The 26,556-nt window shown below is 37.4% G+C and overlaps 1 protein-coding gene across 7 annotated transcripts in view; it reads right to left on the bottom strand.

The window, feature by feature from the left end:
* Positions 1–9,312: 9,312 nt before the first annotated feature.
* LOC124711372 (inhibitor of nuclear factor kappa-B kinase subunit alpha) overlaps positions 9,313–26,556 on the bottom strand; it is a 183,897-nt gene continuing 166,653 nt past the window's right edge. For 6 of the 7 annotated variants that reach the window (XM_047241418.1, XM_047241420.1, XM_047241421.1 and 3 more), the window contains one exon: positions 16,289–18,063. In XM_047241418.1, coding sequence (XP_047097374.1) covers positions 17,973–18,063 — 91 coding nt within the window. In that variant the 3' untranslated portion in view covers positions 16,289–17,972. Of the gene's footprint in view, positions 9,349–16,288; positions 18,064–26,556 lie in introns of those variants that run through there. The other variant, XR_007005466.1, reaches the window with a different exon arrangement.

Consider the following 26,556-nt stretch of genomic DNA (forward strand, 5'->3'; position numbering starts at 1 on the left):
AAATGGCCCTTAGAACATCGAGAAGACACAGATGTAATCTTTCTTGTTATTTCTATTAGTCGTTTATTTCCACTCTGGTAGTGGATTTCACTAGTAATTATAACAAAGCGGACCATGCGCGTACCCAATCAACCACAAAAACAAACAGCGATTGCCAATCACCCGTTCAGGTTTATTCGGCTCAGCTCGTATAGCCTCGTCCTCTTTTGTCCGCGGGAAAGTTTTTTATTTCTAAATGCGACGCGGATTCCACTGTAAGAGACATCACGTAAGCCCACACTATGCACGCATTCAAAAATTAACTTATGATTCATTCACAAATCAACTTAGAATGAGTTTTAAAATGTTCAAAAACCAACAGGGATGCGTTTCAAAATCATGTGGATGCTAGGCGTTTTGTGAAACACGGTTTTTTCTTCAAGAATATGAATTTGGCGCCGCCTGAAATTGCCTCCCCCCACCTATATCTGGGCATCATGATTTCAGGTTAGGGCTGGTAGCAACTGAGGAACTCTTGCAGCACATCAATACATCACGAAATTCCTGCAGCCTCACGCTTTAGGTCTCATGTGACAGTATCATGGTGACATTTGTCAAAGTACTGTGCTCATCCACATGTGGCATGGGTCTCTATGATCTGTCTGCACAAAACTGAAGCACTTCCATGGTCAGCAAGATCCCAAGATCTATCTCCCCATTTTGTGGGTCCGGCTCAGACATCAACTCTCCTCCGGTGTCAGTATCCAGAATATCAAGGATCAGTTACAACAGTTGTGGGGCATTTTAGATTAGATTAGATTAGAGATTAGATTAGTACTTGTTCCATAGATCATGAATACGACACTTCGTAATGATGTGGAATGTGTCAGGTTAATAAAAGGTGTCTATACAAGATATTACATTAGACAAAATATTACATGACACTCAATATTTTTAATTTAAGAACAGCAGAGGACCCAAGACTGAACCTTGCGGCACTCAATATTTTTAATTTTTTTAAGTTTTATTTTTTATTTATTTTTTGTGGGAGGTTGGGAAATTACCCACTTACTATACCCAAAAATTCATCTAATGAGTAGAAGCAGTTGCCATTAAGAATTTTTTTAAATTTCCTTTTAAATGCTATATGGCTATCTGTCAGACTTTTGATGCTATTAGGTAAGTGACCAAAGACTTTTGTGGCAGCATAATTTACCCTCTTCTGAGGGAAAGTTAGATTTAACCTACAGTAGCGAAGATCATCCTATCTCCTAGTGTCGTAGCCATGTACATTGCTATTACTTTTGAATTCGTTCGGATTGTTAATAACAAATTTCATAAGTGAATATATATATTGCGAGGCTTCAGTGAAGATTTCTAGCTCTTTAAATAAGTGTCTGCAGGATGATCTTGGATGAGCTCCAGCAATTATTCTGATTAAACGCTTTTGTGCAATGAACACTCTTTTACTCAGTGATGAGTTACCCCAGAATATAATGCCATACGAAAGCAGAGAATGAAATAGGCATGGTAAGCTAATTTACTCAGATGTATATCGCCAAAATTTGCAATGACCCTAATAGCATAAGTAGCTGAACTCAAACGTTTTAGCAGATCCTCAGTGTGTTTTTTCCAGTTCAACCCCTCATCAATGCATACACCTAGAAATTTTGAATATTCTACCTTAGCTACCGATTTCTGATCGAAGTCTATATTTATTAATGGGGTCATTCCATTTACTGTGTGTAACTGTATATACTGTGTTTTGTCAAAGTTTAATGAGAGCCCATTAGCAGAGAACCACTTAATGATTTTCTGAAAAACATTGTTTACAATTTCACCAGTTAATTCTTGTCTGTCGGGTGTGATAGCTATACTTGTATCATCGGCAAAAAGTACCAGCTTTGCATCTTAGTGAATGTAGAATGGCAAGTCATTAATACGTATTAAGAACAGCAGAGGACCCAAGACCGAACCTTGCGGCACCCCATTCTTGATTTTTCCCAGTTTGATAAATCACCAGTTTTTTGCATATTATGTGAACTGTTTATTTCAACTTTCTGCACTCTTCCAGTTAGGTATGATTTAAACCATTTGAGCACTGTCCCATTCATACAACAGCACTTGAGCTTATCTAGAAGTATTCCATGATTTACACAATCAAAAGCCTTTGATAGATCACAAAAAATCCCAACAGGTGACTTCCAGTTACTCAGAGCATTTAATATTTCACTAGTGAAAGTATATATAGCATTTTCCATTGAGAAACCCTTCTGGAAACCAAACTGACTTTTTGTTAAAACTATTTTTACAAAGGTGTGAAGCTACTCTACAATACATTACTTTTTCAAGAATTTTGGATAAGGCAGTCAGAAGAGAGATTGGGTGGTAGTTGTTGACATCACTCGTATCCCCTTTTTTACGCAGTGGTTTAACAATGGCATACTTCAGTCTATCTGGGAAAATGCTCTGCTTCAGAGAGCTATTACATATGTGGCCAAGAATCCCACTTATTTCTTGGAAACAAGCTTTTATTATCCTTCTGGAAATGCCATCAATTCCATGTGAGCTTTTATTCTTGAGAGAGTTTATTATCTTCCTAATTTCAGGAGGAGAGGTGGGTGGAATTTCAATTGTATCAAATGGTGTGGGTAAGGCCTCTTCCATTAACTGCCTTGCTTCTTCTAATGAACATTTAAATCCTTTTTTCTCTACAACATTTAAAAAATGATTATTCAAAATGTTTTCGACTTCCGGCTTCTTGTTTATCAAGTTTCCATTCGCTTTGATGGTGATGCCGTCATCCTGTACTCTTGATTGTCCTGTCTCCCTTGTAATAATATTCCAAATTGTTTTGATTTTGTTGTCAGAGGTATTAATCTCAGACATGATGCACATGCTTCTGGACTTTTTAATAACCTTTCTTAATGTAGCACAGTAGTTTTTATAATATTTGGCTGTTTCTGGGTCATTACTCTTTCTTGTTGTTAGATACAGTTCCCTTTTGTGGTTACAAGATATTTTTATTCCCTTAGTAAGCCAAGGTTTTTTGCATGGTTTCTTATCATTTAGATTTGATTTCTTTTTTGGGGAAACAGTTTTCAAATTCTCTTACAAGTGTATCATGAAATAAGTTATATTTTAAATTTGCATTGGGTTCCTTGTACACCTCATCCCAGTCTAACTGCTGAAGATTTTCTCTGAAATTTCTAATTGTTGTGTCATTAATTGAACGCACAACTTTGGAGGGTAGTTTTGAATTACTGAATGGAGCTATGTCATATACTGTAACTAGATGAGCATCATGATCAGAAAGCCCATTCTCAACAGGACAACAATTTATGTTTTTAAACCTATCTTGGTCTATAAAAGTGTTATCTATCAATGTGCTGCTGTCTACTACACGAGTAGTCTATAAAAGTGTTATCTATCAATACTACACGAGTAGGAAAATTGGCTCAGGAAAGGCTACAACAGCTTTATGACACACTTCCCAATCTAATGAAGTCCATGAATGCAGGCCAGATACAGTGTAATTATGTATCTTTTTACACACACAAGAATGAGAAAAACTCACTTGAGTAATGCAAGAATTTAGATCACCAAGCAAATACGTTTCATTAGCCATTTACATTTTTACACTGATATTCAAACTTCTGTACTTCTATGAAATTATCTATTCATTCTTCTTAGATATTTCAGTTCTTGTGACATTAATTAGGTTTTTAATTAATTAGTTTTTATGTTTTTTACTTACAACATATGAAGATATTTTTACTAGTGAAATCAAGGTTCTCATAAGAAACAGTTGGACTTTGAATTTAACTGGGATGTACATTGGGTAGTGTGCATTATTAGTTACGTACAGTGATTCAGGGACAAATAGTTGTTTCACGCATGGTTGAATCAGCGAAAAACTGTTAAGATTACATTTTACTTCATCAAATTACTTTACATAAAAACAGTCTTTTTTCAAAGTTTTTCTTTCTTATTTAGTTTTTGATGCAAGTGAGAGGAGAGCAGCTGTGGTAATGGTGTGTGCGCGTGTGTGTGTGTGTGTGTGTGTGTGTGTGTGTGTGTGTGTGAGAGAGAGAGAGAGAGAGAGAGAGAGAGAGAGAGAGAGAGAGAGAGAGGGGGGGGGGGGCTGGTTGTGAGAAACAATGTGTGGACAATGTCTTGTTGAGTTGGGAATGGGATGTAATGAGGGTACACAATACACATGCAGCAGTGGAAGGAGCTGTAAGCACTGCTTCGCCTTCTACATCATAAAACAGATCTCTTTTATTGCAAGCTCTTTGCTTTCCATATTTTTGGAAGTGGTAGTAGGAACCAAAACAAGAAAAAAAGTCTAGTAAACATGGGTTCTACAGTGCACACTTGAAGAGTTATGAGCACTTGTTTGGTAGAAAAGATGTGTTTCCAGTAGCAAAGACAAACAAGTGCTCATAGCTCTTAAGGTATGCACATTAGATCCCACGTTTACTGGACTTTTTTCCTTGTTTTGGTCCATACTACCACCTCTCAAGATATTGAAAGCAAAGAGCTTATAGTAGAAGAAATTTATTTCACAGTATCAAAGATGAGGTGCTCATTTTACTTGTGGTATGCATTTTAGAACACGTTTACTACACTTTTTTGTTTCAAATGATTGTTCCTATCGTATTCCTGAATGCTGACAATTCCTTCTGGGACATACTGTATACTTGCTCCTGGCCCTCATGACTGTACTTATGCCCCTGCTGCCTACCACAACATTCTTCTGTACGATATTTTCAGCACACTTCGAAATATTCTTTGGAATGCAATTTTTCCATTCTTATTATCTGATACCATATTTTAATCCTTATTCATCCATAGGGAAACATTAATTACACAAATCATTTTCCACATCTTAGGTGCTAACATCCTAATGTACTACTATACTATAAACATAGTGGTTTGAAAGTATGAGTCAGTTCTGTGCAGATTAATTTGCTTGAAACAGGAATTCATACAATGGATTGACTGACAGAATACTCTCACAGAACTGAATTTATGATATATGTTTTTTGTCTCACCGTAAAGACGTAACCATACAATCATAAAAATTATCACTGTGATATTGGACCCTCATTACACAGTGTCTCGATATTTTTCAACTCTCAGAGCAGTTCTTACTAAAGTGATAACTATAACCAGAAAGTGATCAAAATTACGCTAGATGGAAGGCAAATTTTTCCAGTACTAATGATAATATTTTCTGCTAAAAATAATGTTACTCTGGGAACATTAGAAACTACACCTAGCATCAGGGGGAGGAGAAAACCAATTCGTGTGTTCCATCCATACCAGAGATGAAGTTTTTTTTCAGTACTGCTAGGCCTATTTTTCATTGTTTTTGCTAATCTAAATTACTAAACTGCTAGCCTGGTTCTCAGTACACGGTCCCCACTGTAGATCACCTAACTGATGGCTTCCAGTGGCAAGTGGCAACAAAAATTTGATTTTCAAAATTTCGTATAAGTATCAACTGAATTTAAAAATTTAAATGCTGCCATAAACTACTCATTGAAAAGTATACTCTTATGTTAAAACTTTAACACAGTAAGAAAAGTATGATAGTTAGAAACTGTGTGTATGTCTTGGTGCAGTGTAAGACATGACATGCAAATTGCTCAGACTTGTGTTTCAGAATGAGAGCTCTTACTTTCAACAAACTTTACACATAATTTCAAACCTTTTCACATTTGAAACTATTTTATACATGGGTGGAGAGTGGGCAGAGGGTTTACTGGTAAAAGACGAACTATGGAAATAGTGTAGCAACATAATACAAATACGATAAACAACAGAATTATGCTATGAGAAACAAGCGCAGACTCACTTATCAAATTATCCGCCTTCGCATTTACAAGACTGAAAAAGATTCATTCCAGGAGTGCTAGTCTTGCAAGCTTCAAAGAACTTCTGTGAAGTTTGAAAGGTAGGAGATGAGGTACTGGCGCAAAAAAAGCTGCGAGGACAGGTCATGTCTCATGTTTGGATAGTTTATTACGTAGACCAATTGTCCACAAAATGCAAAGGTCCAGAGTTCGAGTCTCAGTCCAGTACCCAGTTTTAATCTGCCAGAAAGTTACACATCAGTGCACACTACACTGCAGAGTGAAAATTTCATTCAAGATTGAATCCACTTTCCTTCTACAGACAAAATCTAGGTATAAACTCTGCAGTAATGTATGCTTCATGTGAAAACCATACATTACTGTGAGGTAGGGGAGAATTTCTTACAGTTATCAGGATCCCATGGTTGCTCTCCTGCCCGGGCACTATGGGTCTGGTAAGCTGGTGGTGACTATACAAATCTGTCAAAGGCAAAGGCAGCCCAGCAACACAGAGTTAAAGCAGGTACAGGTGCACACACTCAACCAGTGAGTGCAAACCTGTTATTGACTACACTTAGTGCAGCTGGTGGTGGCTAGACAAAGGCTTCACTGAATTTCATGGCTCGATGGCATTGGACTTCCGACAGTGAGGAGCACGGCCTGTAGCTGGCTGGTGAAGGCTGTGAGACCTGACACACGGGTCTGCTGCACTCTGCCCCCAAACTCTTTGGTGACCCCTTTGTTGAACTTTGCTGCTGGTAGATTGGGCCTATGTATTTGCAGCATTCTCACACAAAGTTGTTTAGCTGTCTGGAGGAGACGGCACACTCTGATAGTTAGCACGGTGTTGTACCGATGAGCCACTTTCAGAGTGTTGTCACGTACTGACATAATGTGCGGGCCAATTTGCTGGTCCGCTGTGTTGTCAGTTGCATACCTCCAAGACGGTAAGTGGATCACGTGTCCTGGAATTCCTATGCATTGCATTACTCTGTCTGCATCACAATATTCAAAATAATTCAGTCTGTGTCTCACTTTCTTATCCCTGTTCCTTACGATGAACATTTCTGCAAAATCTCACCATCACTGTCCCATTCTAAAGTTATTTCTGAGCAGTCATCACACTTATTCTTCAGGTAACTTCTCTAACCCAGTCCAAATTCACTGTATAGATTTGTGCTCCTGGTGCTAATCCACACTGCTACAACATGTTTCCTGTACTGGGGCAAATATGTGCAAAAAACTTTTATGGAACCCTAGACCCAAACATGTCAGTCTAGCACCGGAAGCCCCCAGCTATCTCATCACTTCAAAACCACTACCATTTTAGTAGATGGTAACTAAATTCATCTCAACCACTTTCCTAGGATGACATGCTTTATTCTTTCTATAAAATTTGTTTTTTAAAATGTGACAGAATAAATGATTTATTATATACAAACGAGACAACATCATTTTTAAGACAAACTGCATTAGATTTTTTCCAGAAAATGAAGCACAGGAATTAAAGTGACTGGTGGTTTGTTTGGACGAAATATGGATTCATACAAATAATACTGTGAATAAATGCTGGCAAAGTGAAACTGTCAGAGTAGTATCAGTGTTTAATTGTAGTGCTATTTAAGGCATTTGTGTTCAGATGTGTAGCATGTGATGTAGCTCCATTTGTGAGAATGCTGGACTGCATGACGTTACTGCATTCCCTCCCCATTTTGCAAGCATAAACAACATGGTGTTGCCACCCTGGTCAGGTCTTCAGTTTGATTTGCTAGGTAATATATTTAAACTGTATGTACTTGGGTATACCTAATAAATCTACACATTCAGACAACAGCCATACAATGCACACTGTCTAACGATAGATAGATAAAAATAAATACATATACTTCTGATGCACTTTTATATATATAAAAGCTGCTCCGAGCTAAATTTATTTATACTTATGTTTTAAAATTTATGACAGTTCCTGATGGATGTGGCACCACCTCCTTTCACTGATTCTAGCTACAGAAGTGATATGCTAACCTAAATCCCGCAAGACTTTAAACGTTTATATTAGAGAGGCAAATTATATCAACTGGATTTTGTGACTCTAATACATCAATGCAAGTAAGTAGCTCATTAATTTTACTCATCGGTCCTTCTGTATTATGATGGAATAAGGACAGCTGGCACCTCTAACTGACTGATGTATAATGGGGTGGAAATGAATTTTTCTGGCAATTGTCGAAAATTTTCAACTAATAGCTGTTCCTAGCGGTGCAGTATACCAGATCTGTGCTGTTTACTTTATTTCTCGAACTGAATTTTTGGTTCAGTCTTAAAACCTCCTTAAAACTCACTACCTTGAAAAAGGTGCTGCCCTGACACCTGTAACCACTGATATTTTACCACTATGAAAATGCCTTACACCCTTAGGTCTTCTGCTATTATCTTAGGCAGTTTACCTCTCCATCTTCTGTGGAGGTGAACATCATACCTAGTTTGTCCCATCTACTGCTAGACTAAATAGGAATCACAATAATGTGTGGTACTGGACCTGATGTAACAAGCCATTACCACTCCAACGTTAACTATTATGGCAGAAGAGTTCAAGTGAGATTAATCATAGTAGCTTAGAAAACATACAAATTTAACATTGGCATGTCTCAGTGGTGATGTCATTTTACTGGGAAAAAGTATATATAACACTCAGGATCTCTGTCAATACTACTATCAAGCTCATCCACTACAAATGGAATCTTCTTTCGTGAAATCTTTAGAAAGTGATCCTAAATCTTCTGCATATGACCCAGACCAGACACAAATATATGGCAGCTCCTCATCAATATTTCCTGCAGTGTAGAAGAACTTACATGTAACTTCTATAAATGGATTCAGATATACACATGCCCTATTTCTTTCTGGAAATCGACAGCTCTTTCAAATAAACAAAAGCACATCTATCTTAACTTTAAATCCCCAATATTCTAACTAGTAAACTGACTTTACTTTTCACTTCATTCTTACGCATTTTGCGCGTTCTGTTACCATAAATACTATGAACAGTGTCAGAGACAGGTGGTGAAAAGTTAAATTCTAGAAATAAGACCAATGAATGCAGGTAATGGTACGTCTATAACAGGAAACGATGACTGTGTGTGTGTGTGTGTGTGTGTGTGTGTGTGTGTGTGTGTGTGTGTGTGTGTGTGTGTGCGTGCGTGTGGGGAGGGGGAGGGGGGGGGGGGGGAGGAGTGAGTGGGAGAGGGAATGGAGTTGGGATGGAAGAAAAGAGTAAGTAAGCAAATGCAGAATCCCTGTATCGTGTTCAAGTAGTCTCCTCATATAGTCCCACACTGTCAAGTAGTAAACAAAACATGTTCACACAGAATACCCAAAAATAATAGTAGGAAAGTTCTGGTAGGATGAAGATACTTAAGAAATAAGTGAGACCACTCACCAAAAGGCAGAAGCATTGAGCCATCCACAGACACACACACACACACACACACACACACACACACACACAAAAGAAAACTTGCTAGCTTTCAGAGTACATCTTTTCTCAAGCTAGAGCACAAATAGACAAACACATGTGTCCCTACGTGGTGCCGGGTGGATGCACGATGATTGTCCCCTCCTAAAATATTTACAGAACATCCAAAAAGATAGCCAGTTGATTTCCTAGAAAACAGTTGGTCATTCTTAATTGGGACACACGTCAAAAGCAAGATGGTGCGATGGAACTGCTGCTGTTCACCATATATATAAAATACCTGGTTGATAAGATCTGTATCTTTATGAGGTTATTCACAGGTGACAATTGTATACCGTACAGTGTTGTGATATTCTTAGAAACTTTTTAATGAATGCAGACATCTACAGATAATCAGTGCCTAATGTAAAGACTGGCAGCTAACTAAACAAAAATAAACATAATGTGCATAAATAGGCGAAAAGATCCAACAACATTTGAGCATGTGGTTGGGGATTACAGTAGTTACTGAAATCAATCACAATGTTCAAGTATCAATGAGTTTCTTTCTGGAGTGATGGAAGGTGGAAAAACACAGGACAGTATCAGATCTAATGGAAGATTTCTAAAGAAGTGTAACTGGTGCATGAAACACGACAGAGTAATGGAAGAGATGGAAAAGATTGGAAGGAGAAAGCCAAGATTCATCATTGATTTGTCAGCATTACTTTACCACAGAAATGCTCAAAGAACTGCACAGGCTTACCTGCATCTGAGGTAACAATCCAAAACTAATCTAGAAACACTTTACTTCCTCAAATATACATTTCATATAACGAGTGAAATGCCAAAATTATATAAATTCAGGACCATAAGGAGGATTACTGACAGCCTTACTTCCTGAGAATAATAAAGGAAAGGGGGAAGTGATACTTGATACTATGTGCTCTCCACCATATGCCATACGGTGGCTTGCAGGTTACAGGTGTAGGTATGAAATGAGGAAGGGATTGCGTAAGGAGGTTCCAAGGATGTAGAACAAGGTATGGAGAAATCACTGAGATTAGTAAAAACAAATAATACATCAAGGATGATGAAAATTATGGTGAGCTGAAGCCAGGAGATGGAAGGGCTGACTCCAAATGTGAAATGAAGGTAATAATGAAAGAGCTGTGGGGATGGCATAAGCAGTTGAAAGACAGGAACTAATGAAAGTTTATTCCCAGAGGATTCAGGATCAGTGAAATGTAATAGAAGACTAGTTACCACTTTGAATAGCTTCCAAGAATTCTCTCTCAATGAATGCAACATATGCAAGCACATACAGTTGAATTCATGCCAATATTGCACTACATAAATGATAACTGTCTGTCTTCAGTGCATCTTCCTCAAGATTTGGTCATAAGACAACGTTTAATGACCATAGTGAAACATGTTTTCTAACAAAATTATCAATTAGTATGGCAGATATGAACAGAGAGTGCATGCATGGATAAGGAAAAACATTCCCAGATTTTTTTCGGTTAAAAATAAACTTTTTCCCGGTTGATGATATTTAAGTGACAGTATACTTTCCCTCAGAACTGTAAAACTTATTAATCCTTTGAATGGTAAAGTTTTTATACACTGGTGTAGAATGTCCTGGTGTGAATGGTAAAGGTTTTATACACAGGTGTGGAACATCACGGTGCTTTAGAAAACAAAAATGGACAAAAAAAATAATGTGTTTTGGAAAGATCTTTGGTGCACAGCAACATGTAAATTGCATATTTTACTATTACAAGAGTACGTATATGAATTCCACCACACACAACATGTTAGTTTCCAAAGCACTGAAATCGAGATTGTGATGCGCATTATTGCGCCAGCAAATGGCACAAGACATTCGGAGTATAGGACACGTGATGAAGCCAATCTACAGCAGTAGCACTGTTAAGTGGTGTGAACACACAAATAGGAAAAGTTTATGGTTTAAATTAATGTACATATAGTATAGCTACAAGATAAGCTAAGCTTTCACATATAATGTTGGTCTTTTTTTGCGTGTGTTACCTTTAAGATATATCAAACACAAATGTGCCAGTAAAATTTTAAATAATAATATAAATGTCTAGTCTTTGAGGCCTGAATTTTTTTTTTAAGTAGCTGGTCCTGAAAGTGTTAAGATTTGAATAAAAGTTAACTGCTTTACAATTTCTTGAATCACGTAGTGTTTGATTCTCGTTCTACCACGTAACATAGCTTACAATTTACTTTGAAAGTAACACTTTTCAAACCACCATTCACAATACTTTCCCATGATCTGTTATAAATGTAGACAATTGTTACATCATGCTCATCAAAAGCAATACTGCACAGTCTTCATGTAAGAGCCTTTGACATATTTTGCTGTAGGTGGACACTTGTATGCGCACTGTGTTTCGTCGTTGTAAATAGCGCATTTTCTCCACAACTTAAGTTTTATTTTCGTGTTTTTCTCTCATTTATGTTTTACTACTGCAGTATTATTCTTCTGTAGTAGGCTAAAGTAAAATTCTTTGTCAGAGTAGCATTTCTTAAAAGCCAAAATTACAAAAATTCAATTAAAAATTATAAATAATTCCTGTTTTCCTGGTTTTCTCCCTGATGAAAAAATTTCTAAGTTTTTCCTGGGGCTTATACACTCTGTTAACATTTATGTTTAGATCAGTGGTAGTCAACTCAGTACTACAGCCCACTAGTGGGCATTCCAGGTTTTATGGTAAGTTGTCGGCACAGGGATTTTAAAAACATTTTCACATTAGGTTTTCATAAAATTTATACATTAAGTATATGATAGGTAACCGTACACTTTAAATTGCTATGACTCTGCTTTATGAATTTTATAAAGTAAAATTACTACCCTACTTTATAAAATCATCATTACTGCGGAACTGGTGGATTGTCAGAAAACTTTACTAGTAACATATGTACAAATGTGGGCAGTAGGCAAAAAGGATAACTACTCCTGGTTTATATCTTAAAATAGAAGAAGATAAGCAAACTTTCTAATTTCAGCTGCATTTTATATCTAATAATGAGTGACAAACTGACAAAAGTTTTATGAGTATTGTACAGCATCAAAATATAGAAACCTCTATTGTGGAAACCAATGTTTCGGCCTCAGTTACAGTGGCCTCCTCCTGGGTCCACTGGTGTGTTCCAGCTGTGCTGTCATTATTGCTCAATGAACATGGCACTGCATCACTAATTTTTTTTTAATTTTATTGTCATCATAATTGGTCTCTTGAGGAAGAAGGAGTGGGAACTTTATCATAATAGGTTAATACAATGGAAGGAATGGGGATCTGTTGTTATCTATTGCTTCTTGCATTGTTTAACATGACTGGTGGACATTGGCAAATGAGGTGTGGGCTGCCGTTTTCCTCCTGTTGGATGCAGGCTGCACAGTGGCAGTTATTCACTGGTAGCACTTGCATCTTCTGTTATTGGTGTGGCCTGTTGGTCTCCAGGGTGGGGAGGGAGGGGGAGGGGGGCAGCCAGGATGGAGCAAACCTACCTGCCACTGCAGATTTTCTGTGTTGCCCTACACAGAAGTAGCATTCGTGTTCTCATATGAATATCGCTACTGGCCTACTGATATCACCAAAGAATACTTTAGAATAGTTTGTAGATTTCCTGCTTACCTTGATTTTGTTTTGTTCATTGCCATGGCTGGGTGGATCGATATATGGTTGTAACCACTGGCCAAGAAGATTGTACGCAGGCTTCTGAAGTTGTGTGTTACGTTCTGAGCATTACTTGGATGCTGCATGTGGATAGCCTAGCTGAATTCTTCTGCACTGGGTGATGGATGGACTGGGTGTGCAAATACCTGTCTGTATGTGTAAGCTTCCAATATACTCTGTGTCCTAGCACACCATCCATTCTCCCAAATAGTTCCACATCTAAGAATAGAATTGTTCCATTCTTCTCTACCTTGAGGATGAGCTATATATTGATGTGCATTTTATTCAAATATTCGTGGAACTTGTGTAGCTCCATTTCACCATGAGGCCATATTACAATTACAATTTGCTAAGTATGTAGCCTGCAAGTTATGACCTCTAGTTGGAAAAACCTACTCTTTGTGAAGAACTCGACACATAAAGGGAGAAACAATTTCATCCAAGGACATCACGGTCAGCTTTGACGTAAAGTCGCATTTCACAAATGTGGCAAAGGATGAAACTGTTCACATACTACAAATGCATGTTCTGCCAGACATGAGCAACGACCTTAACTATGTTTTTCTTCAACATTTTTCAAATGGCAAGGAAAATAATATGAGCAGACAGAATGAGCAGCAATTGGGGGTCTCCCCTATCTTCATTAGCAGCAGTCATGTTCATTGAGGCCTTCAAAGCAAAAGCACTTTGTTCTGCTCCTTTGTGCCCAAGATGCTAGCTCAGATATATGTCCAATACATTTGCTGTATAGCCTCGTAGTGAAACATAGGTAGAGAGGTTTCACAAACATCCGAATAAAATGCATCCAAAGATACAGTTCATGCTTGAAGTAGAGAAGAATGAGAATTCCATCACCATATGTGGAAGCGAATGGAACAGCAGAGGGCACACCAGGGTACAGAGTGTATTAGAAGCGTACACATTCTGACAGGTGTCCAACCACCATCCAGTGCAGATGAACTGAGTTACCTACTCTCTGAATATCCATGTGCAGCATCTAAGTAAGGGTCAAAACATAACACATGCTCAAAAGGCTGTGTTCAACGTTCTTGGCCAATGAAGCCTGTTGACATCAGCCACTGGTAGCAAGAGGGGAAGGTGCAGACTATGTGAAGAAACACCGTAGGTAGCTTACAGACTAACTTCATAAAGAAAACGCTGTTTTTAACCTAAAAGAATGAAAAATAAATGTACAAATGTATGTATCCAATTTACTGAATGCCACAGAAGATACTTTATAAATAAAACTGAAACACGTCTGGTGTAATTCTTTTTAATTACATTGCAGTCAGCTCTAGACATATAACCTATAACAACAGATGTTAACAGCTGCTGCGGAAGATGGCCACACAACCAAACATATTCTTGGCCAATGATTACAACCACAAATCAATCCACACAGCCATGACAACAAACAAAACAAAGCAAGACAGGCAAAAAATTGACAAACTGCACCCAGCAGCACGCTTACCCTACATGAAAAATTTCGTAGACAGGATTGGTAAACACCTTCGGCAGGTTGGTGCCTCGCTGGCCAGAAGATCCAGGATGTGCTAGGCTCCACTAAGGCCAAAGTAGGCCTTTTACACACTGCATGTGTGCACAAGGTGGAATATCAATGTGAAGAATTATTCATTGGTGAAAACATCAGGTCAATAGTAATAAGCATTCGGGAACACTTGTGCTACATTCATCTAGGACAACACAGCAAATCTGCAGTGGCTAAGCTCCACTACCACTGCAAATAGGAAATAAAATGTAATGAAAAATGCGTACTTGCTAAGCAGCCAGGTTTGATAAAAAACAAGATCAGAGAAGCTATCAAACTACTAGATCACCCTAACAACACGAACAAAGACTAGGAACTCAGGCTTACCCCAACCTTGTTGCCAGCCCTAGGGACCAACAGGCCACGACCATAATATGAGACATGAGCACTACAGGTGAATAACTACAGCCAAACAGCCTGCCTCCAGCAGGAGGAAAACAGGAGCCTACACCCCATTCACTGATGACCACTAATCATGGCATACTATGGAAGAAGCAATAAATAACAGCAGATTCCCACTCCCTCCAGCACAGTAAGATTGTCACTCTTAGTAAGTCACAGTAAGAGAGAGTAAGAGAGTTACAAGAGAGTCCCAAATACTTCCACCTTAAAGAGACCAATAACAACAATGTTATTTTTAAAGTTGTGACATATCATGCTTAATGAGCTGTAATGACAAAATATAAGTGACTTTGTACAGTTACAACACACCAGTAGACCCAGGAGGGGGCCACTGTGAGCACAGCCGAAAACCTGGTTTTGCCAGTATTGATGCAGATGATCTCTATTGAGCAAGCAGTAAAGAAAATGTAAAATTTGGAGTAGGAATTAAAATCCATGGACAAGAAATAAAAACTTTTAGGTTTGTCGATAACATTGTAATTCTGTCACAGGCAGCAAAGGACCTGGAAGAGCAGTTGAACAGAATTGTTAGTGTGTTGAAAGGAGGATATAAGATGAACATCAACAAAAGCAAAATGAAGATAATGGAATGTAGTCTAACTAAACCATGTGATGCTGAGGGAATTAGATTAGGAAATGAGACACTTAAAGTAGTAGATGAGTTTTGCTATTTGGGGAGCAAAATAAGTGATGATGGTGAAAGTAGAGGGGATATAAAATGTAGACCGGCAATGGCAAGAAAAGCTGAGTATAGATTTAAGTGTCAGGAAGCCGTTTCTGAAAGTATTTGTATGGAGTGTAGCCATGTATGGAAGTGAAACATGGACGATAAATAGTTTAGACAAGAAGAGAATAGAAGCTTTCGAAATGCGGTGATACAGAAGAATGTTGAAGATTAGATGGGTAGATCAGGTAACTAATGAGAAGGTACTGAACAGAATTGGGGAGAAGAGGAATTTGTGGCACAACTTGTCTAAAAGTATGGATTGGTTCGTAGGATATGTTCTGAGGCATCAAGGGATCACCAATTTAGTATTGGAGGGCAGTGTGGAAGATAAAAATCATAGAAGGAGACCAAGAGACAAATACACTAAGCAGATTCAGAAGGATGTAGGGTATAGCAATTACTTGGAAATGAGGAAGCTTGCACAGGATAGAGTAGCACGGAGAGCTGCATCAAACCAGTCACTGGACTGAAGACAACAACAACAACAACAACAACAACAACAACAACATGATGCAGTACTATACTCAAAAAAACCTTTTTGTCAGCTGGTTTTGGCTGCAGAAGCATATGCAATTATAATGGCAGACATCAATAACATGTGAGGTAAAATTGGTTTCATAAAATGATTTATTTGCTCTGTATTTAAATGAATTGGAGTAACTCACAATAGAGAGACTAAAAGTAAAGAGAGACTGAGTATCTCATTTGACTGTGTCTAAAAAACATAGTATATCCATGGTAAAAGATAGTATATCCATGGTAAGGTAGCAATGTACATGTGTAATCAGATAAACAGTCAAAGAAATGAATGAGTCTTCAGTTAACAATATAACATTTGGTTGTTCTCGCTCTCATAAAATATTGCACAACTACACAGAATGATAAATATTGGACGACTACACAACATGATAAATACAACAGCCCTTTCACAAACAGGAAATGTAATAATACAACATCACAAAATTTTTGAACAAATGGCAATACTCATGAACAAGGTGGGTGATAACCAGTAAAAGCCAATAAAATATTCAAAATTACATATGAAATTGGGACAAAGAAATATTACTGAACATAAACCAATAATGACACACAAAAACTGTATTACACTGTATTTTGTAATTGCTATATTTGTTAATTACTGTTTCCTCTCCTTTCTATCTAGTTTTATACAACTATTGCAATGACTTTTTTCTTGAGTTCCCTAAACTCCCATCTGGCTTTAAAACTGAAGACTAAAGAAAAATAATTTTTGTTATTTCCCCACAGCAACTAACAATCAGCTATACTCTAAGAAACTGTAGCTAACTTTGTCAAATAGATGCCTTTTAAAGATTACAGTAAATGCATAGAAAGTATTTCATTTCTTCAAGATGTAACTTTGTAAAAAATTGCTATTGCTAGGCCTAAAATTTAATCTAAAAATATATATTTTCTTTCAAAATAGTTTTCTGAGATAAATGATCCACACATCCCTTATTTTTGCTTGTGAATAACAAAGAGGAACAAACTGTAAAAAACATCTTTCATGTGTAAATATAATGAAGTGAGACTCACTTTTCACCACAAACTCTATAAATGTGCATTCAGTCTTCAATATACCCAATATTTTCTCTGTTCATCAAGACATAACTATTGTTAGAAATCTAAGCACATAAAATAGAATATAAAACATAAACCAATGTATAACAAATACATTTCAATTCACGCAAAGATATAGCTTCAGTCACAACAAATAAAAATTATTTAGCAATACACAAACATTTCAATTCTTGCCGTGTCAACACATGGCAGTAATTTTGCGATCTGTCATTTCTCCACATCTTTATTGTTACATTCTTATCAAAAAAGTGTTCAGTATTGTGTAAATTGTAAAAAAATTGTAGACAGGTTTTTTTCTAGCATGACACGAGTGTAAAGCACTACGCCTGAGCAAACAAGTGTGACTGTAGGCCACAGAAGGTATGATACAACATAGTGACTCCTTCTCCAGTCTTGCTTTAAATTACGCGAATTGTATAGTACATGACACTTATAGTCTTCTGCACCAGAAACTAAATCACCCACACAATCAAGGATTACATAGCTAATTATGCTGTACTCCTGAATATTGATGAATTTTAATGTGTAATAAGAAATGTGAACTTATACCACAGAATCAGGAATTCACCATGTGCAGGCGCGCGCGCGCGCACACACACACACACACACACACACACACACACACAGACACACACACACAGAGAGAGAGAGAGAGAGAGAGAGAGAGAGAGAGAGAGAGAAAGCACAGTCATCTTCACTGTTCCAAATGAGTCCAATCCATTGACATGAAATCGCCCATTATACTGCGAATTTGTTGAAAACTTTGATTTAACAGCTCTTCTGTCCTGAAAAAAATAAAACGAAAGTATTAAACAAAACTGTTCTGCAAAACAACAGGATGGCACTAACAAGGAGGGGTCCCTAGTGGTGGGATTGACTTTTTAAAATCATCTATAAAGTGAAGTAGGTTAAGGTACCAAGTTTCACACCATGCAATCATTCACCCTAGTGGTCACCCACTTCCAAGCAACCAACAAAAATAAAGCATAATGATTAAGATACTGGCCTCACGCACAAGAGGTTGTGGGTTCAAACCACGTCAGGTGTATTGAATTTTCATTATTTTTACATCTCTGTTGAAATTACTTTGACCATAGTTTTTATTCAGTTAATTTGATTAAATGTATTTTTTTATTTCTACTGCTTTGTCGCATCATTTTAATCAACATATTAAGTTTTGCAGTCTCTTTCATTTTTTCTTGCTACCACTCTTTTTCCATTTGGAATTTCTGTGCATGTGATTTTAATTATTTTTATGTTGTTTTTGTTGTGGTCTTCAGTTCAGAGACTAGTTTGATGCAGCTCTCCATGCTACTCAATCCTTTGCAAGCTTCTTCATCTCCAAGCAACTACTGCACCCTACATCCTTCTGAATCTGCTTAGTGTATTCATCTCTTGGTCTCCCTCTACAATTTTTACCCTCCAGATTGGTGATCCCTTGATGCCCCAGAACATGTCCTACCAACAATCGTAAGCCAGGTATCCTGGTTGTGTGCAGGCAAGTGCAATGATTTCCATTCAGTCTGTCTCTTCTACTACATGAATTGTGGTGTCTGTTCTTTTGGGCACCACACATTCATATAACTGACTCATGTAACTGACAGCTTTAGTTTTTCTAGTAAAGTTGTGGCACAAATACCTCTTCCCACCAATTCTATTCAGTACCTCCTCATCAGTTACATGATGTACCCATCTAATCTTCAACATTCTTCTGTATTACCGCATTTCTAAAGCTTCTATTCTCTTCTTGTCTAAACTATTTATCATCCACGTTTCACGTCCCTACATGGCTACACTCCATACAAATACTTTCAGAAAAGAATTCCTGACACTTAAATCTATATTCGATGTTAACAAATTTCTCTTCTTCAAAAAAGCTTTCCTTGCCATTGACAGTCTACATTTTATATCCACTCTACTTCGAGCATCATCAGTTATTTTGCTCCCTAAATAGCAAAACTCATCTACTACTTGAAGTCTCTCATTTCCTAATCCAATCTCCTCAGCATCACATGATTTAATAAAACTACATTCCATTATCCTCATTACACTGTTGTTGATGTTCATCTTATATCCTCCTTTCAACACACTGTCCATTCCATTCAACTGCTCTTCCAGGTCCTTTGCTGTCTCTGACAGAGTTACAATGTCATCAGCAAACCTCAAAGTTTTTATTTCTTCTCCATGGATTTTAATTCTTACTCCAAATTTTTCTTTTGTTTCTTTTACTGCTTACTCAGTATAAAGATTGAATAATATCGGGGATAGGCTACAACCCTGTCTCATGCCCTTCCCAGCCACTGCTTCCCTTTCATGCCCCTCAACTCTTGACTGCCATCTGATTTCTGTGCAAATTGTAAATAGCCTTTTGCTCCCTGTATTTGACCCATGCCACCTTCAGAATTTGGAAGGGAGTATTCCAGTCAACATTTTCAATAGCTTTCTCTAAGTCCACAAATGCTAGAAAAGTAGGTTTACCTTTCCTTAATCTATCCTCTAAGCTACATTGTAGGGTCAGTATTGCCTCACGTGTTCCAACATTTCTATGGAATCTATGTGATCTTCCCCAAGGTCGGCTTCTAGCAGTTTTTCCATCCATCTGTGAAGAATTCGTGTTAGTATTTTACAGCCGTGACTTATTAAACTGATAGTAATTTTCATACCTGTCAACACCTGCTTTCTTTGGGATTGGAATTATTATATTATTCTTGAAGTCTGAGGGTATTTCACCTGTCTCATACATCTTGCTCAACAGATGGTAGAGTTCTGTCAGGGCTGGCTCTCCCAAGACTATCTGCAGTTCCAATGGCATGTTGTCTACTCCCGGGGCCTTGTTTCAACTTAGGTCTTCCAGTGCTTTGTCAAATTCTTAACACAGTATCATATCTCCCATTTTATCTTGACCCACGTCCTCTTCCATTTCCATAGTATTGCCCTCGAGTACATCACCCTTGTACAGACCCTCTGTACGCTCCTTTCTATTTTCACCCTTGTACAGACCCTCTATTTACTCCTTTCTACTTTCTGCTTTCCATTCTTTCCTTAGAACGTGTTTTCCATCTGAACTCTTGATATTCATACAAATAGTTCTCTTTTCTTCAAAGGTCTCTTTCATTTTCCTGTAGGCAGTACCTATCTTACCCCTAGTGAGGTATGCCTCAACATCCTTACATTTGTCCTCTAGCCATCCCTGCTTAGCCATTTTGCACTTCCTGTCGATCTCATTTTTGAGATGTTTGTATTCCTTTTTGCCTGCTTCATTTACTGCAATTTATATTTTCTTTTTTCATCAATATTTCTTCTGGTACCCAAGGGCTTCTACTAGCCCTCATCTTTTTACCTACTTGATGATCTGCTGCCTTTATTATTTCATCTCTCAAAGCTACCCATTCTTCTTCTACTGTATTTCTTTCCCCTGTTCTTGTCAATCATTCCCTAATGCTCTCTCTGAAACTCTCTACAACCTCTGGTTCTTTCAATTTATCCAGATCGCATCTCCTTAAATTCCCACCTTTTTGCTGTTTCTTCAGTTTTATTCTACAATTCATAACCAACAGATTGAGGTCAAACTCCACATCTGCCCCTGGAAATGTCTTACCATATAAAACCTGGTTCCTAAATCTCTGTCTTGCCATTATATAATCTATCTGAAACCTTCCAGTGTCTCCAGGCTTCTACCGTGTATACAACTTTCCTTCACGATTCTTAAACTAAGTGTTAGCAATGATTGAGTTATGCTCAGAGCAAAATTCTACCAAGCGGCTTCCTCTTTCATTCGTTACCCCAGTCCATATTCACCTACTATTTGTCCTTCTCTTCCATTTCCTACTATTGAATTCCAGTCACCCATGACTACTAAATTTTCATCTCCCTTCACTGTCTGAATAATTTCTTTTATCTCATCATACATTTCTTCAATCTCTTCATCATCTGCGGAGCTAGTTGTCATATAAACTTGTATTACTGTGGTAGAGGGGGCTTCGTGCCTATCTAGGTTACAATAATGCATTCACTATGCTGTTCGTAGAAGCTTACTAGTGCTCCTGTTTTTTTTTTTTTTTTTTTTTTTTTTTTTAAAAAAAACTACTCCTGCATTACCCCAATTTAATTTTGTTTATAATCCCGTGTCCACCTGACCAGAAGTCTTGTTCCTCCTGCCACTAAACTTCAGTAATTCAAACTACATCTAACTTTAGCCTATCCATTTCTCTTTTTAAATTTTCTAACCTACCTGCCTGATTAAGAGATCTGACATTCCACACTCCAATCCTTAGAACGCCAATTTTGTTTCTCCCGATAACGACATTCTCTTGAGTAGTCCCCACCCAGAGATCCAAATGGGGGACTATTTTACCTCCAGAATATTTTACCCAAGAGGACGCCATCGTCATTTAACTACACAGTAAAGCTGCATCCCCTCGGGAGAAACTTATGGCTGTAGTTTCCCCTTGCTTTCAGCTGTTCGCAGTACAAGCACAGCAAGGCCATTTCAGTTAAACTTACAAGGCCAGATCAGTCAAATCATCAAGACTGTTGCCCCTGCAAATACTGAAATGGCTGCTGCCAGGCTACAGGAATCAAACGTTTGTCTGGCCTCTCAACAGATACCACTCCGTCATGGTTGCGCCTATAGTATGGCTATCTGTATTGGTGAGGCACCCTACCAACAGCAACGTCCATTGTTTATGGTTCATGTATTAACTACAATTTAATGTCTTCTGTTTTATCATCCTATATTTTTGTCCATGTTATTGCATTCATTATTTTGGTTTCTCTTTTTGCTTGAATCTCATTTTATTTATTAACCTTTGTTTCATTTAAAACTTCATCTGTGTTACTTTGTCCACAGTGGAATAAGAATTAATAGTCTAATGTTTTAACAACGTCAACCATCCAAAGAGAGATACGTCTTCTAATGAAAAATACAATTTTGACACAACTGCACAGTCAATGTAAATAGAGTATTTCATGTTTTGTTTTTTAATCTATATATCAGCACTCTCAAATGTTTAAATATTATGACAGATAAATAAAAATAATTAAATTCATGCACACAAAGAACCCAATTGCAAAAAGAATAATAGGAAGGAAAAATGAAAGCAATTGTAAAAGTTAATACAGTGATTAAAATGATGTGACAAAGCAATAGAAGTTTAAAAAATTACAATTAATGCAATTAACTGAATAAAATTTTTGATCAAAGTCATTTTGATAAAGATGTAAAAATAAAAAAGAATTCAACGCACCTCAAGAGATTTGAATCTACATCATCTTGAATGAGAGGTCACCACCTTAACTTTTTTTTTAAGTTTGTTATTTGTCACCACAGATTACAGTAAAATATCACACATTAGAAAACTTTCAGTAATCCAAAACATACATTTAAATTGTATCGTGACCAAAATATAACTAGTTACAGAAGTAATATTCAATCATTTGTATATTACTCACTTTGTCTCTATGAATAATCATAATCGTCTCATGGCATGTAAAGGCTTTGGGCTCCTCCTTGCGTTGACTGTCACCCAGGTGAAGATTCAATACAGTGAAGGAGAATTTCGCACTAAGAACAATCGTTAACTTGTGTATCAGCTGACCTTCCGAGCTACAGCTGTAGAAATATTTCCTCTGGGCTGAATTCGAACTGGCAACCTATGGATTTCTGCTCACAGAGCGTCTCTAGTCCACAATCCATCTAAATTCTTTAAGTCTTAGTTCGAGTTTTATTTTCTTTCTAAGTACTCCGTCACTTTCATTTGTAATTACCTGCAGTGTCAGCTGATCAGCATGTGTGGGATGACATTTCAGGGTTCTGCTGAGGTCTTCATGCCTATCATAATGGCCTCGGGGCCCACAAAGTCCCCAATGTACTTCGCCCTCAGCAGCTATCTCCTACTTGTTGCCATCACCCCTACACGGTCCACAGCAATAAGTTGAGCAGCTTGTCCTATACCCAACTTTTGGAAATGGATGTTCAGCATATTTCCAAATTGTAGATTGTGATCTTTTAATGAGAGTGTGTGAAAATACTGTTTTTCAATATACGTTTGGAAACATTACACTGCAGAAGGAGTCTATTACAGATCCCTCTTTTACAGCTGAAGAGGATCATGTGAAATTACAAAATTTTTTTCATCGGTTACTCACAAATGAGGGCCAGCCAGGGTGAATTGTCTGGAAGGTAAGAAATTTAGGGACTTTAACCTACATCACCGTATAGATGATTTCAGCAAGTTGATCCTGCAAAAACTTCTTGTTTGGGCTACAAGTGACCAAAATTAAGGCTCTTAACTAACATTACATACCTTTCTACCTTTACAAACTTCACAAATACATTTTTTGTACTTCTTATACACGTGAAATTTGCTTTATGTCAGCACTGTGCAAAGTACCACACATAGTTCATCAAAACAGCAGCATTTACTGTATCAGAGCAAATAAATTACAGGAAATTACTACTGGTAAGTACTATTCTAACTTGGTGGAATCATAAGTTATCTGAAATGACTAACTTTAAATTACTGTTTTTAAGTTTTGAGATTTTCGAAACCTTTACAATTAACTCGAATGATGATTGGTAAGTGATGTGGTCACTAAATTAGATAAGTAAGGACAAAACTAAATAACATGCAAATATATGCATCCAGGCCTGCAACAGAAACAGACACGCTGGTCTTTTGTTTCCTTTCTGTCTGTTGCACTCTACTTTTACATGTTGCTGTCAGCCAGTCTGTTTCCTGTAACAAGTGCCCCTCTCCTCACCCTCGGATGGAGCAATATTACTTTTTCACATAAATCATACTCTACGTGAAATAGAGTTCACGTAACAAAACACACAAATACAAATCTTACAGTGCCTACATTTGTGTGCAAGAGTTATGTTGAATCAAGGGCAGAATGTTGAAGGTTTACCTTTTTTTAAAAAATTAACAAAAGTGTATTTACCTCTTGCATTACAACACTTAATAAGGGAAATGTAATCATGAGCACCCCTGTCTAGTAGCACTGATATACTGTGATAGTAGATTACACAAGACCCAGAAGACCCATCACAGCTGAGACATGAACATTCTCACCTTAAGACATCCCAGGACTGAAGTCAGTTGCATATGGGTAGCGAAACTATCACTTTCCTGTGCCTGTGGATTGCCCACCAAAACATATTGGAACGATTCTTTACATTTACGTACACCCTCCAAAAGTCACAACATAGTGTATGGGAGAGAGTATGTTGTACCATTTGCTAGTCACTCCCTTATCTGTTCCATTTCCAAATGCAATAAGGGAAACATTAATAAGAATATAAAAGCTCTGATTTCTCTTATTTTGTCTTTGTGGTCTTCACACAAGATGTATAAGTATGCTGATGGCAGTAGAATCGTTCTGTAGTCAGTCACAAATGCTGGTTCTTCAAACTTTCTCAATAGTAAGTTTGTTCACTTGGGCATCATCAGCATTACGCACAGAAATATTGGTTTTGTAAATAAAAACTAACTTCCTTGCTGCAATATATTTTATTTCTTGCAGATGCATTTCACTTTTTTACTTTAAGGTGTCTTCAGTGGAATCTAGAATGATATAGTTTCGTTTTGTCATGTTATATTTGTAGATAATAAAACAATTCCTGATTTCTTTTCACAAATAAGTAATTACTTAAAGTTCTTCGCATTTTTGGTAGGCATTTGCATTTTCTCTCATCTAGTCACATGCTGGAGGTCGCACTATAACTTCACCTATGAAACATATGCATGTTTTCATGTTACAAACTTTTCCTTCACAATTTTCATATTGTTTGACCTTGTAAACTACAACTAGTGACAAAAGACTAATAGTTTTCCATTGCACTAAGGGCGAACAGTACAAAAATTGTCAAGAAAAAAGTTCATAACTTGAAAACATGCTTATGTTTCATAACTGAAGTTTTGGTGTAGCCTCCAGCATGTGACCAGATGAAAGGAAATGCAGATACCAACCAAAAACACAAAGAATTGTAAGCAATCACTTATTTACATAAAGGAACATGTGAACAGTTTTACAATCTACAAATATCACACATCAAAACAAAACATCATTCTAGATTGCACGGAAGATGCCTTAAAATAAAAGGCGAAACATGTCTGGAAGAAATAAAATACATTGTAGCAAGAAAGGCAATGTTCATTTACAAAACGAATTTTTGAATAGTGTTTCATGAAAAGAATTTCATCTTTCCTCCAGGGATTTCCATTTGAGTTTCCATAACAATTCCATTATATTTGCATGTTGACTGAATCTACCGGTAACAAATCTAGTAGCACGCCTCTAAGATGCTTCAATATCTCTCTTTTTAATCTGACCTGTTGGGGATACCAAACACGCAAGTAGAATTGGTTGCACAAGTTTTCTATACGTGATCTCCTTTAAACATGTGCTACATTCTCCTGGAATTCTGCCAATTAACTGAGGTCAGTTGCTTGCCTTCCCTACTACCAGCCATATGAGCTTTCTCCATTTCACATTGTTTTGCAAGTTTATGGCTATATATTTAATAGGTGTGACTGTGTCATGGAGTACACGATTAATACACTATTTCAACACTATGTGATTGTTTTCCCTATGCACCTGCATTAATTTACATAGTTCCACATTTAGAGCAAACTGCCAGTGATTCATCACAATAAATAGCAGTTCTGTCTAAGGCAGCCGGTATCCTCACACAGTCACTCAACGATGACACTTTTCCATACACCATACCAGTCATCAAACTGTTAATGTATATAGAGACCAAGAGCAGTCCGATCAACTTCCATGGGCATTTCTGACAACACCCTTTTCTCTGTTGAACAGTCACCATTCATTCAGGGAATGTATTTGGTTTTGTTACTTAAAAAGTCTTTGAGCCACTGACGTATCTGAGAACCTACACCATACACTTGCACCTTTGTTTGCAGTCTGCAGCGAGGTAGTGTGGCAAATGTTTTCCAGAACTCTAGGAATAGGGAATATGCCTGTTGCCTTCCATTCATGGTTTGCAGCATATTGTGCAACAAAAGAGCAAGTTAATATAATAGAAGGAAACATTCCACCTGGGAAAAATTATATATAAAAACAAAGATGAGGTGACTTACCGAACGAAAGCGCTGGCAGGCCGATAGACACACAAACAAACACAAACATACACACAAAATTCAAGCTTTCGCAACAAACTGTTGCCTCATCAGGAAAGAGGGAAGGAGAGGGGAAGACGAAAGGAAGTGGGTTTTAAGGGAGAGGGTAAGGAGTCATTCCAATCCCGGGAG

The sequence above is a fragment of the Schistocerca piceifrons genome, chromosome 8 (genome assembly GCF_021461385.2).
Source record: "Schistocerca piceifrons isolate TAMUIC-IGC-003096 chromosome 8, iqSchPice1.1, whole genome shotgun sequence".
NCBI lineage: Eukaryota > Metazoa > Arthropoda > Insecta > Orthoptera > Acrididae > Schistocerca > Schistocerca piceifrons.